This window comes from Perca fluviatilis, chromosome 7, assembly GCF_010015445.1.
Source record: "Perca fluviatilis chromosome 7, GENO_Pfluv_1.0, whole genome shotgun sequence".
NCBI classification, from domain to species: domain Eukaryota; kingdom Metazoa; phylum Chordata; class Actinopteri; order Perciformes; family Percidae; genus Perca; species Perca fluviatilis.
In genome coordinates this window covers 14,332,061-14,346,366 of record NC_053118.1, presented here as the reverse complement: position 1 = coordinate 14,346,366, position 14,306 = coordinate 14,332,061, and the positions used below count along the sequence as shown (strand labels likewise).

Below are 14,306 nucleotides of genomic sequence, written 5' to 3'. Positions count from 1 at the left end.
AGATACTATTCATTAGACAAAGATTTCTAGCTGGTAACCACAGAAGATGCATAGCAGCCACTGAAGCACAGCAAATTATCATAACAGTATGTTCCAATAAAAAGGCATTTAAATGGCATTAAGACACTGAAATTATAAAGCCCTAAACTGTAATTGTCTCAGTGATACACTGTCACACCAGTCTTCTGTTCATGTCTTGATTCACTTTTAAAAAGAGACCCCTTGACCCTGAAATTGAATAAGCGACCTACTTTTATGCATTGCCTTCACTTGTTACTTTAATACGTCCACGAAGGCCTGTTTGAATCACTGACTGCATGTAAAAAAGAGTCTATTAGCTGGCACTCTCGTCTTATTTAACTGGCAATGATTTCAAACTGCAAAGAAAGTAAAATCCTTATTACTGTGTGCAGCTTAGAAAAAAAAAGTTCTTATAATTCTATGAACATCATGCCCGTACTGATTCGCACATTGGGAATGGTAAAATAAACCACGCAATTACCTCGCCTACTTCAAGAAAAATGCTTCTTTGTCTCAGTAAACTGAAAAATGAGAAGAGGTGTTCTCAGCGGAGAAAAAACATTCAGAGCTCAAGGTTGAGAAGAGAGCTATTTGGAATGCCTGGGGCCCGGATGGGTACTCCAAAGGTAAGTAGACAGAGAAACACAGAGCTGTGAGATTATACTGCATTTAGGAATTCTTTGTCATTATACTTTTTTTAACCTGAATAACAGGCCTCGCGGCTGAGCCTCTGTTATCATCCCTCGCCTTTGCTATTCAGCTCTCTCAATCTCTCCCCTTCTCTCTCTCTCTTCTACCCACTTTGCTCCATGCATTCATATACATTTGGTAAACAGTCATGTGTGTAGGTGTATGTGTGATGTGTGTGTGAATCTGTTTTAGTTCTGTAGTTTCCTCGTGAAAAACAAGAGCTTGGCCCAGAAACAAACACAAGAATGGCCAATATTGATTTCAGAGGTGCTGCTTGTTTTTAAATCAAAAAAAATCAGAGAAGATACAGTGTGGGGAGACAAACATAGGTCATTTTAGCAGAGGGAACTTAATAAAGGAGATAGCACCAAAGCTATAAAAACAAATGTTGATACTGTCTATATCTCTGTATTATCAACTTACTTACTGTGGGCCCTTATTCTTCAAAAGACCCGTTTCAGCTTTAGATGTGCTTTAAAATAACAGCCCTTTCAGACATATAGTTGCAGGAACTGAGCAGCTACAGGAACACAATTTATTTACTAATAGTCCCTTACACGCATTCCTGCTTGAGTTTCTACTGCATCAAAGGAACCATGAAGATTTGGCAAATTTGTCCAATAACGCATAAAAAACCATAGCGCTGTTTGAGACACCATTTTTTACAGACAAACTAATTTTGTTGTTCTTTGTTGCACAACACTAATGTTTACACAGATGTAATAAAAATTAGCAAAAGAGGAATGCAGAATTGAGAAAAGGAGGTTTCCAATGTAGCGACAATAATAACCACAAGTGCGCTGAAACTATTTTTGCAGTTGTTTTTGTGCTGTTTTTTTTTTTCAATACTTCAATACTTCCTCGGCCATCTGAAAGTTTTATCCCCAGAGCTTAGACATTTTGGCACCAGGAACTAAGGTCAGAGAAACTTTTTTTTTTTCCTCTCAGGTAAGGTCTCAGTTTCTGAAATAGTTCCTGGGAGTTCCTGTGGTGGACATTAGTGTTTATTTGTGAAACTTTGGCAAGACCTCTTGTGATACGTAGTCTGTGTCATGCAAATTTAAAAACTTTCATGAGTCGTGCTTAGGTTTATCAATACATGGTAATAATGGGCGATAAGAGAGATGAAAAGAGGACTATTATATACAATAGTTGTAAATTCCAATTTTCAATTTAGAGCATAGGTTCAGAATCAAGTCAAGAAGATACAGTTGTCATTTACACTGACGTGAGCAGGATTTAACTGTCAGGTTTATAGGAAAAGGAAAGAATATATGTATGCCCTCACATGTTAGAAGTTCATAGATGTGTGTGTATGTTCCTGATAATTGATTGCTACTTTGTACGTATGACAAAATATGAGACGTGAGGACATACACACACACACACCCTTTTGTTTTTTAAGAAAAATAATTTGGGCATTTTAGGCCTTTATTGCATAGGACGGCTGATGACATGAAGGGGGAGAGAGGGGGAAACGACATGCAGCAAAGGGACACAGGTCGGAGTCAAACCCGCGGCTTCGAGGAGTGAACCTCATATAGGGGCGCGCACTCTACCAGGTGAGCTACTCAGGCGCCCACACACACACACACACACACACACACACACACACACACACACACACACACACACACACACACACACACACACACACACACACACACACACACACACACACACACACACACACACACACACACACCCTTGATACAGATTTAAAGGCAGCATCTGTGTTGTGTTGCTGTTTTGTTTTACCGGTGTGACAGTCACATTGTCGACGTCCGACAACTTCTCGAGTTTCTAGTCAGGACACTTTCTTCTCTGTGTCTTCTACCACACAAAGAAACTCCTGCTGATCTAAAACAAGTGTTCGTCCTTGGTATTTGCATGAAAAGGATAGCTCTGTGTTTTGAATTTAATCTGTTATTTTTATGCACCTGACTTATCACACAGACAGCAAAAGGTTTGTGGACTTAAGTGAGATGAAAAAAATAGGGCCATTTATTGTTAGAATTAGTGATGCAAAAATGCTTAGTAGCTGAACAGAGAGGAAAATAAAAGTAATGTCTGTTCCCATGATGTGACAGATGCCTGCTAAAGGATGACGGGCTATATTTAAAAGTGTACTTTTCCTTCACTTACTTCCTTGGTTTCCCTCATATTACCATCCAGTTAGTTATGCATGCAACATGATAACAGAGGGACATTTCTGTGGAGTAACTTGAACTGCTTGTTAAAAGCAGGAGTTGGAATAAGGCCACTGTCTGGCCTACTATCCCCTTATTTATCCATTTACATGTCACGTAAACATTGCTGCCATACGCTCCCAGGGCTTCGTCACTCTCTCCATCCCCTCAGTCTGTACGGAATTTGGTAAAAAGGCCTTCTCCTACTCCGCCCCCTCAACCTGAACCACGCTACAGCAGGAACTGAAGCTGTCCAGCATGATTCCTCTAGAGGATTTTAAACTACATTTAAGAACTCTGGAGAGATGGTTATGGGGATCTGCTCTCATATATAGTTTTAAAACTACCACTTTGGTACTTATAATTTTTATGATTTGTGTCCTCTTTTGTCTTTGTATGAACGTCCTGTCTATATCTTTGTGTCATATTGCTGTTGTGTCCTGACCAGGTCTCTCTTTAGAATGAGACCCTGTGTCTCAATGAGATTGACGGTCTAAAAAGGTTAAATAAAAAAACAGTAACATCCATCCACATACATAGACATAAAAAAATCACATACACAACAATGCAATGTTGCTGCAATCTGTTTTTGTATTAGAGCTGATGAAATGGCTCCAGACATTAAACACTGGCCCACCGCTGAGTTCCAGTGTTTACATGCATAAACACGCCTACACAAACACACACACAGACACACACACACACACACACACACACACACACACACACACACACACACACACACACACACACACACACACACACACACACACACAGTTATACTATTTTGGGTGCCTTAGTGCATCTGGAGCTTGGATATAGTGTTTTTCCAGAGACTGCTGCAGGCCAGTTGGGTAGGATATTTGGACAGGCCCATATATAGAGAAAGTTGTGCTTCTTGTTTCTATAGATAATTTGAATGAATGCACAATGCTGCCACATTCTCAGATACCTGGACTTTAATCCTATTATTACGTAAATCTGACATGTCAGATTATACTGTCATGGCATCTCACAATACCGCCAAAATAACATAAATGCAAAGAAGATTAAGTGTTTGAGCGGTAGTTTAAGACAGAAAACTAATTGAAATAAAAGAATGATTTGAAATATAGGATTAACAGGATCCTGCATGTGCAGTGTATACTGTATGCATGTATCTGTCAGTTTATGACTGTGTGTGCATGTGCTCCTGTTTGAGTGAAGGGGAACAGAGTCAATATGACTAATGTTTTGTTGGAATAGTACTTGTTTAGCTATTGTTGATGACCATCTTCAGAGGAAGACCATATCTGTCATGCCTGCCATAGTTTGTCCTTAATACTGAATTAGTTTTACAAGCCAGAATTTTAATTTGGCACAAACCGTGAAAGGATTTCCACTGGCTATTAATGAATCAGTATTGGCTAATGTGCAAAAGGATACACTGCCCAAATCAGACAACCAATGAAGGCATTTAGTCTATTAAGTCATTTCATTAAAACAAGAGCTGTTCAGCACAGCCATTATTTTTGGTAATTGTCTAAAAAATCATCTGTATTGTGAGGCATGTAAAATTATGCAAAACAACTTTCACTGACAGTCTCTACCAATACTCCAGTGTGTAATACGACAGTAACAATATCATACGGAGCTAAAAAAAATATCTAAAATCCTTTTATTCGCCTCATGTTGCAGATATAAGGTAAAAACAGACAAATGTATAATGTCACTGCTGTATTAGCTTTAGGTGATGTCTGTGACGGCAGAATTGTGATATCATGCATTTCTCTGAGAGAGGAAATAATTCACTTATATTCATTCACAGGCACAGTGACGAGCCATAAATACTGAGGATGATAATGACAATAACAAATGTTATTTATTCCTAAGAGGGAAACTTAGTTGCCACACAATCAGGAAGCGACAACAACCCCAAAAGATTACCTGTCTGCTCAAACTGGTGCACCAAATTAATTATTCAGCGTGATTTCACAGTTACATTACTACAATCTGTTGCATTTCACAAGAGGGCTTTAAAAGGAAGGACATTTTTAATTGTCAGTTTGACCCCTGCTGCTCTCACTCTTGCTGCTCTGCAACACAAAGTGATGAATTCATGATGAATTTGGGTACAGCTGTGTATGCCCCTTAAAATGGGTCACTTATGGGCATTCCAAGTTAATTAACATAGTCTTAACCAAATATATGGCTATCAAAAGAGTTCAGATATGTGCATTCTTAGTAAACAAGACATGGAGTTGAATAAATTAAATTCCAATTTAAATCCAATGAGCAAAAATGATTGGTACAGGCACACATAAATTGATCTTTGTAGCCCCAGTGTTTCCTCTATGTTGATATTACCAAAAATGTCTAACCCCCCCCCACCCCCCCCACAATTCTAGAGGAAACACTGAGCCCCAAGCACAATATTCCCCTTCTTACTCAGGACTGTGTCCCGACAGGTAAGGGAGTTGTGTGGGAAATCTCAACATCATTAGTTTTCAAACTACTGCAACGTGCAGACAACTGCACGCCTCATAGAAAATGATTGGAGGCAGAACGAGCTGCTTAATGGAACTTCACCATAACAGAAAGAGTCAGAGTGGATACACACAGTGAGCAGGCACACCGAGGTGAGAAACACTGTCTTTCATTTTGTTCTATTAAGTTTATACTGTAGTCACATTTGATCACACACACGATATATTATTCATAAAGATGTTATTCTATTTTTGTATTTTTATTGACAGGAGCATTTGTATTATACAGAACAAGTTGTGAGCCAACGTATTGCATACACCATATGTTGTTGTCTCACATATACAGAAATGAAAAGATAACAGGCGTTAAGTTTTTTCTCTGATGACTACCTCCATAGATGATCTTGTCATCATCTAGTTATGGATGTAAGTAGTTAATGATATTTGGAAATAAATAAAATGCAGATTTTAGTTTACACAGCCTTTGTTTGTGTTCCAATAATTTGTCATTGGCTTCCATGACTTGGGAGGAGGTTGTCCTTGGTATTTGGTCCATGTGTTTATATTTTAACATCATAATATATTGTAGGTGTAAAAAAGTCTGTAGCACTAATGATCTTTCAAAATATCACACATTTGATAAAAGAGTCTACATTTTATTTTATTTCAAAGTGAATCTGAATTTCTTGTTTTTGCTGTAAAATGTGACTCTGAGATTCATCCCTATGATGAATGTGTGAAATAAAATACTCAAGACAAAAAAACAACAACCCACACATCGAGCTACTATGTGGTGTGTGTACTGTAGTTGTGTGTCACACTGCGTGTGTGTAGTCAATACTACCAAACAACATAAGTTGTTGCCAAGAGCTGCAAACTTGAAAAGGGCAAGTAACTGATAAGAATAGATAAAAAATACTACATTTGTTTAAAATTGGGAACTGTTTACAAGATTTAGTTGTATGCATAAACCAAGGCATGCAGCAGTTCATTTACCAATTTAATTTATCAATCAAAGTTCCACAGCTTTATGGATCAGAAAGTGAAGAGTTTCACTCCAGTTTTTGTGTTGTTTTTTTTGCTTCATTTGGGGAAAGAAAAATAGGGTGACATCCTGCAGCTGCACAGACAAGCAACGCAAATAGAAAATAAAAGATGTGAAGACTGCAAGAGCTATCAATAAAATGACAGAGGTTGTTTGTTTGCCTGTCTGAATGTGTGTGTGTACATGTTAATGTTACAGGGTAAGAACAGAAGTAGTGCTTTACAGATTTGAAATGGAGCTTTCGATCTGTGGCGGTTTGTGTATGCGTACATAGGTAGCGGTGTGGGTGGATTGTACTGTGAGGAGTGGATCACATACTGTTACCACTCATTGGAGCTGTGGGATATTTCAAGGCAACATAGAAACTGTTAAAACTCCAGCAGAGCAAACAAACATATCCATCTGTGTTTTGGTGAGAAGGACACAGGAAAAGAAATGGGGGAGAAGAAAAATGTGGGGGAGGATTAAACACACAGGCTCCTCTAGATGCACCTGATTAAGTGAAGGTACTAAAGACCTTAGGTTTGGTGCTTCTATGCAAGGCATCAATCTCTAGGTCAGTAAAAGGCCTTAGCTCAGTTTTCACTTAGGAAGAGGGAGAATATCATATGAGTGGGACAATCCCCCAAATGGGAAAATTCTCATTTAAAATCCAATCCATTTGCAAGCAACATGGGAAATCATTTGGAAAATGGGATCCAATCCCCAAATGTGATAAAATGAGGATTCCCTATACTCGGGTGGAATGGGATGTTGTCTTTTTTCTTTAAGAGACCAGGCATCAAAGAGCTCATAGCCCGGGGACAAAACAATATGGACTCTAGAGGGTTACTAGTTCAAAACATGAGAGGACGCCAACTATTTGCCACCCAAATCAAGAAATATGTATTAGAAATTGTTTATGCATACTGCTATTAGCCTTTTTTCATAGCATTAACAATGTCTACTGCAATAAACAAAACAGTAAGGACCGTAAGCTGAGACAGAGTTCGGAGATTTAGAAGACTTTTGCACTTGTTAAGTTTAAAAGGTTAACTGAGTTGATCTCCACCCTGTGTGGCTGCCCCTGTGAAGTACGAGCTGACATTAACAACCACTCAACAAACCATTCCCTGACACCATCCCCGGGGGTGAGGAAGCTCACTACATTTACTCCATTTTCTTGTCATAAAGCAACCCAAAAAGAATTGGCTGTGAGACAAGTAGAAATAAAAGGTACTGATGCATGAACATATTTATCTAAGAATGTTATACTCCGAATGATGTTTAAATACAAGCACGTCCTTGCAACTTTTAGAACTTGACAGCACTGATGTCAATTGGTCAGTGCTTCAAAAGTATCACATTTTAACACCCATAGCAATGTTTTGAGTATAGAATAAGTCGCTGCCAAAACATGTAACCTGACTCAGTCTGACAGTGCAGTGCTGCCAAATAATTACAAAATATTTTTCTCAGTACAGCACCGTTCAATTATTTTCCAGCATTATCAGGAACATCAAATAACATTAATTTCTAATTTCTTTATTAATTAAAAAGTATTGAACCACTTCTGCAACAAATGGGGGCTTAATGCCTCATGATCATACCAGACACATTTAATGCTGCACACATTTTTTAAAGCCTCCTGATTATTATTGAAAAGAGTGAATAATAATGGGCCTTCTCTGAGATCTGGACATTTTTCATTCTTGTCCTCCATTTGTTTTACTATTTAAGGGAGGATAGGAAAAAGAGAACTATTAAAACTACAACACTATATAAGATAGTGGGAGAGAAAGAAGAGACAGAATGATTAGAAAATGGTAAAGAAAAAGAGGAAAAAGAGATCAGATGTGGGTCAGAGGTGATAGAGTGTGAGAGAGGATAACTTGGAGGAGAAAAATAAATCACAAACAGAGAAAAAGACATAATGGGGAAATGCAATTGGGTTAGAGTAATAGAGAGAGGCAGATGTCCCTTTTTCATTTCCTGAAACCAGCATCTAATTACTAAGTATTTACTTTTATACTTTTGTTAAGCAATAGCTGACCAGGTCATATGTAGTTGCTGTTTTTATGATATAATCATTCAAGAATTTAAAGGTGAAACTGCCATGTATATGTATTATTGGGCTGCATGAGTATCAATTAAAGTATTACCAAAATTCAAATAAGCATGAATAAACAAGATCTCTTGAGAAACTCTTAACCTTTAATGAAGGCTCTAGAGTGTGTGTGTGTGTGTGTGTGTGTCTGGGTGAGAAACGGAGCCGCCCACCATGCTGTACCTCACAAATCATACTGCCATAGCACGGGGCACAGCTCTCTCTGTCTGTCGTTGATTTCCATTTTCTTCAGTGTGGCGCAGCTTTCTATCTATATTTGATCATTCTGTATCTCCATCTCTTCTCTCCCATTTTGTGTCACTTTCAGTTTGCTTCTCCCCAACTCAGCTTTCTCTTTTCACCCACCTTGTCCTTGCTCTGTTATCTCACTCATGTTTAGTCACCCGACTTGTCCCTCTCTCTCTGTCTGTCTGTCTCTCTCTCTCTCTGTTAATGTCATTCTCTCTCTCACACCCACACACCCCTACTCGTTTTTTTTTCCAAACACAATGACATCCCCAATCTCATCCTCATTACATCTCCTCCTCCTCTTCTCCCATCCTTTCCTCGTCTCTCTCTCTCTCTCCCTACACCCCATCCTTCCCCCCTCCCTCTTCCCCTCGTGCATGTGTGCGTCTAAATCTGTGTGTCGTGCAGTCAATAGTCAATTAATCACTTAGATCTTCAACTCAAGGTGGTCGAAGGAGTGGGACAGAGGGAGAAAGAGAGCAGCAGAGATGATGCTGATATATTATCAGTCGCACTGACACTGCTTGTACACAGACAGATGCTGTAACACCAAAAGGCGGAGATGTCCCTTGCATGACTGTAACTGATTAGAACTGTTGGATATACTCTTGATGGAGGTCCAAAGGGGCCGTAACGTTAGTTTCTTCAAGAAATGGTGATGCTGTAGCAAGAGCAAAGTGCGGGATTTTCCTTTTTTCAAGTCTGTGATATTTTCCAACGGATGTGCGAATTGTTAAACTATATTGATACTGTAGCTGCTACGGTTATGAGTGTATTTAATCAAATGAAAGAAAAATGTTTATAGTCCTCAAACTAAGTTACTGGAGATATGTATAATTTTGTTATCGGTACTAAAACTCAGGTGCTGTATTTGTACTGGTATTAAAGATTTTCAAACAATAACCAGCCTCATTTATGAGAGCTGTCCACCTTATCATGATGTGCACATAAAATGACAAGACTGCTGTGCTCTTATCAATAAGACACTAAAAGATTACTTCCTTTACCAGTGCTTGAAGTGGAAAAAAAGAGTGCCGGTGCTCTCTTGCATTGGCAAATCATTATGACATTTGAGATTTCTACAGTAAAAAACAAAACTTGGAGATATTGCTGGTACAACATTAATTTATTGTTATTTATTAACAACATAAATGTATGTATTTATTTAAACAAGTTGGTGTGTGTGTGTGTGTGTGTGTGTGTGTGTGTGTGTGTGTGTGTGTGTGTGTGTGTGTGTGCGCGCTTGTGTGTGTGTGACAGCTTTAGTCCCCTCTCTGTCTGGCTAGCAAGTGACTGTATGCTGCTACATGTTTTGCAGCCCAGTTAGTTATCTTTAAAAAACGAGCCAGCTGTTCATGGAGCAAAAATACATAATTTGGTCCCTTGACCAACAGTCAGGCCATCCATGTGTTTTGTTACTCACATTATTTTTGACGTGGGTGTCATTGACTAAGGATATGTTAAGGCTGGTAGCTGCAGACTCCTCATTAACGCTAGCTGTTCCGCTCATATCAACGTTAACGTTAGTTTGAAGCTCATGAATCGTACCTGATGTTAACATAACATAACGACATACAAACTTGACACACTTCTTTTTAGTTTCTAGGTTTTCAGCAGTGAAAAATCTGTTATGGTCAGGCTGCAGGCATCAGACAGCTTTTCCGAACTGAGGGAAGTCACGTAGTGCCCTCTGGGTAGTGTAGTTTATGTAATGTTAGGGTCAATCTCTCTGACACTGACGCTTTTTCTGTCAGTGGTAGAGTCCTGGCTTTAATTAATCCTTTATTTGATAGGGACAATGCACATTAATGAACATCTGCATTGAAACAACAAAAACAGACGTAAACACGCCGGATTATAGCCACAGGGCTAATTTACATCCGTAGTCCCCAGACAAATTACAGAAACACAGAAATTACAACATACAAATCTAAAAAAAAAAAAGAAAAAGAAAAACAATACAAAAATGAATAAATACAGGCAAAAGTGAAATAGTCACTTAATGGTTACAAGACTGGTTTGCTTTAAGCCACACTTTAAGTTTGGTTTTAAAAATTATTAATGTCGGACATTCCCTAACACTGATGGGGATACTGTTCCAGAACTTACCAGCCTTCACAGACAAAGCATTTTTCCCAAAGGCTGTTCTTCTAAAAGGCACCTCACAGTCACCTCTAGAGGAGGCCCTAGTCCTGGCACCACTGTGAGTCTTTGTTTTGAAGAAGTCCGACATCGGAGGAGGGGCTAATCCGACTCCGGCTACATGCGAGAAGTAGCGGTACGCAAGAAAAAGTGCAGGTACGCTTAAGAGTAAAATGTAGAAGGGCCGGTACTGCGTACCGGTGAGTACCGGCCCACTTCGAGCACTGTCCTTTATATTTCTATCAACAAACATACAAACCTCTGAACTTATGGGAGGTGCTTTTAAAGGTTGGTGGAAAACTGAGTTAAAAGAACACGGCGAAGAAAGAAAAGAACACAAAGATTGAGTGTAAGATGCCACAAAGTGCTGCATCTATATGAGCACCCGGACCTATAGAGAAACACCATGCTCTCGCTATAGAAAAACACAAGCTTTGTCAGTACAACACAATTGTCTTGGTGATTGACACCTACCTGTCATGCCTGGAGGGGTTTTCAAGAATTTCCCGTTGAAATTCTGAATCACCACATCGCACTTCTCTGTCGACTCCATCCTGACAGAGAGAAGAAAAGACAGAGGTTCTACTTGACGACAGTAAGCTCCTTATGTTACTATTCAATAGGCACAAAAGGTAATGTGGTTCTTAAAAGTGTGAATGTACTGTATGTGGATATGTGTGCATGCAAATGTGTCCCGCAATACAATAAGCAAATCAAATGCCTGCATATTGTGCTTGTTTGCCAATGTCAGCCTGAGCAAAATGCCTGAGGTAGGCCTGTGCATGTGTGTGCGTCTGTGTCTCTGTGTGTTTTCTATGGGGTTTCCTCTCCTTTGTCCGGGTTTAAAAGCTCCATTCAGTCTGATCTGTTGTGTGTCATGTCCTCTTTGTCTGCCACCATTCAGCTCTGCTCACCCAATCACAGCTCAATGACTAATTGCCTGCTTGGCAAGCAAAAGCTAGTGTGTATGTGTGTGTGTGGGAGAGAAAAATGGTGACGAGAGAGAGAGAGAGAGAGAGAGAGAGAGAGAGAGAGAGAGAGAGAGAGAGAGAGAGAGAGCCAGTGTGTGCGTGTGGTATGTGAGCATGCATGATTCTGTGTGTGTCTTGGGTTTTCTACACATAGCCAGTGACCCTGAATGGAGCCCTGACTGCATTCTAATCACTGGCACACTCCACGGTGTAACTGAGAAGAACACACACACACACACACACACACACACACACACACACACAGAGGAGGGTGAAGGGGCCAAGGGTACAGGAATGTGCAGTTGTATAATTACAGCTAAAAGTCCATTGGTTGTAAAAGGCAGGAAGTCAACTCAGGGTTATGTTGCCTCTTGAATCTGAAAAAATGTGATAGTGTGATAACTATGAATCTGTATTTTGTTGTGCCTGTTAAGTAATTATAGTTTGCCCAGCAAAAGCCTACATTTAAATACATTTGGTTGTGTTTGACAAAAAAACAGTGGGAAATGTAGTTAAGCTCCTCAAGCAATACTAACGTTTTGGTAAATACAAGATTTTTGGAGAGCCATAAGCGTAAGTGACAGTTTGTGTGCTTTCTCTCTCTCCGTGCATACCTAGCAAAGCCGACTCCTCTGCTCAGGCCATTGGCGTCCCTCAGTATCCGCGTGGAAATGACATGACCAAAGGGCTTCAGCATGTTCTCCAGCTCCTGCTCATCCATGGACAGTGGCAGGTTCGAGATGTAAAGGTTGGTGGGGTCCTGCTCCTGTTGCTGTTGGGAAACACAGTAGCATAAGATATGAAAAGAGTCATAATAACTTCATTTGTCTTGCATAGGCAAAGGTTTCAAAGCCAGACAGAAAAGAGAATTTGAAACCTTGAAAATAATCACTATTGGGTTTCACAATATGCACTTGTATGTTATTTATTCTTGATAATCAAACTTCATAAACTACTCTCTAAAAGATCAGCACTTCATGCATAGAAATGGACTGTGAACAGTACAGATGTTGGATTCATCCTTACTTGTCCTTATGCTAAGCAAACAATTATTTTCCTTTTGTATTGTAGTGTGTAAAATGCTCAAAGTGAAGTAAAAGAAATAAAAGAGTTCACTATAACCCTCCACTAAAGGCTGGTTTTGCAGCAGTATATGCATTAAAGGTTAAGGCAGCACCATTCAAGTCTTTATTTCCATATTTATGACTGAATATCCTACTGCAAAATATCTGTGAATTTAACTCAAGTGGCAAACTCTCCTCAAAAGAGGAATAAACATTTCATTGAAAAGGCAGCGCACCAGCTTCACTCAGAACCCCTGAAGCAGTAAGGAAACCCCCTCAGGATTCATAGATGTTAACTGAGTTGCATTAAAAACATTGAAGGAAATGAGGGAACTTCCTGGTAATGTGCCTCTCAGTTAGTTCCTTCAAATATTTTTGCTCTGTTTAGCAGCACCCTACTGAATTGATCCTCTGCAGGAGACCAAAGCCTGTGTGTGCATGTGTGCATGTGTGCGTGTGCGTGTAACTGGAGTGCTGACAAATTAAAGAAGGATGGATGCACGAGAGGGTTTGATAGAGGGTTTTGCTACTGAGACTAGGCATGGGCCGGTTACCGGTTTCAAGGTATACCGCGGTTTGAAAAAGTCACGATTTCAAACCACAAAAGTTTTCTGTCATACCGTTCCTAAGGTATGAGCTGTTTTTTTCTGAGTCTTCAAGGACAGAGGTGCAGTTTAGAAATCCCTCTCCCTGCCAGTGTGCAATGTGTTTCAAAATAAAATACATTGTGTTCAATGGGGGGAAAAAAGTTATTTCAAAAAATAATATTTATAGTTGTAATTGCAATACCGTAATACCGTGAAACCGTGATATTTTTGCTGAAGGTTATCATACTGTCAGAATCTCATACCGGCCAATTCCTAATTGAAAATAAACCAGAAAGGAAGAGTGATGGAGAGAGAAAAGGGGGTGTGATACACACATGTTCTATGAATCCTAACTACATGATTTCAAGACATTATTTTATGTCTATGACACATAGTTCCCCAGAATGCCTCTGTAATGTTTCTTTGATTCATGGGAGTTTACGGCTACGTCGGCTTTATCTCCCCTCCATGCCGTAATTATACTATGTATTAATTATGGCCTTGGTAATAACTTTGGAAATCTTGATGGTAAGGTACAACACTCAAATTTGTAATTCACAACACATTTTTATTACAATCAGTGCCCAGAAGTGCCTGGAAAGTCTCTGATGTATTATATCAGATAGTAGCTGTTATTATTAAAACGGTAGGGTCTCACATATTTTATCTCATGTCACCTGTGCACAAACCCAGGCAGCAGAAACACAAGTAACATACTGACATTGAAGCCTGTGCAGTGCTGGAATGGGACACTAGTTGTACATTTTATTCCACTGTTGTCATGGAAAATAAAACAA

The 14,306-nt window shown here is 39.4% G+C and overlaps 1 protein-coding gene across 5 annotated transcripts in view; it reads right to left on the bottom strand.

Moving 5' to 3' along the window:
* Positions 1 to 14,306, bottom strand: part of LOC120562174 (RNA-binding motif, single-stranded-interacting protein 3-like) — a 192,603-nt gene that overhangs the window by 22,053 nt on the left and 156,244 nt on the right. For all 5 annotated transcript variants that reach the window (XM_039805720.1, XM_039805721.1, XM_039805722.1 and 2 more), the window contains 2 exons: positions 12,473 to 12,630; positions 11,362 to 11,441 (listed from right to left, as the gene is read on the bottom strand). In XM_039805720.1, the coding sequence (XP_039661654.1) occupies positions 11,362 to 11,441; positions 12,473 to 12,630 (238 nt within the window). The remainder of the gene's footprint in view (positions 1 to 11,361; positions 11,442 to 12,472; positions 12,631 to 14,306) is intronic.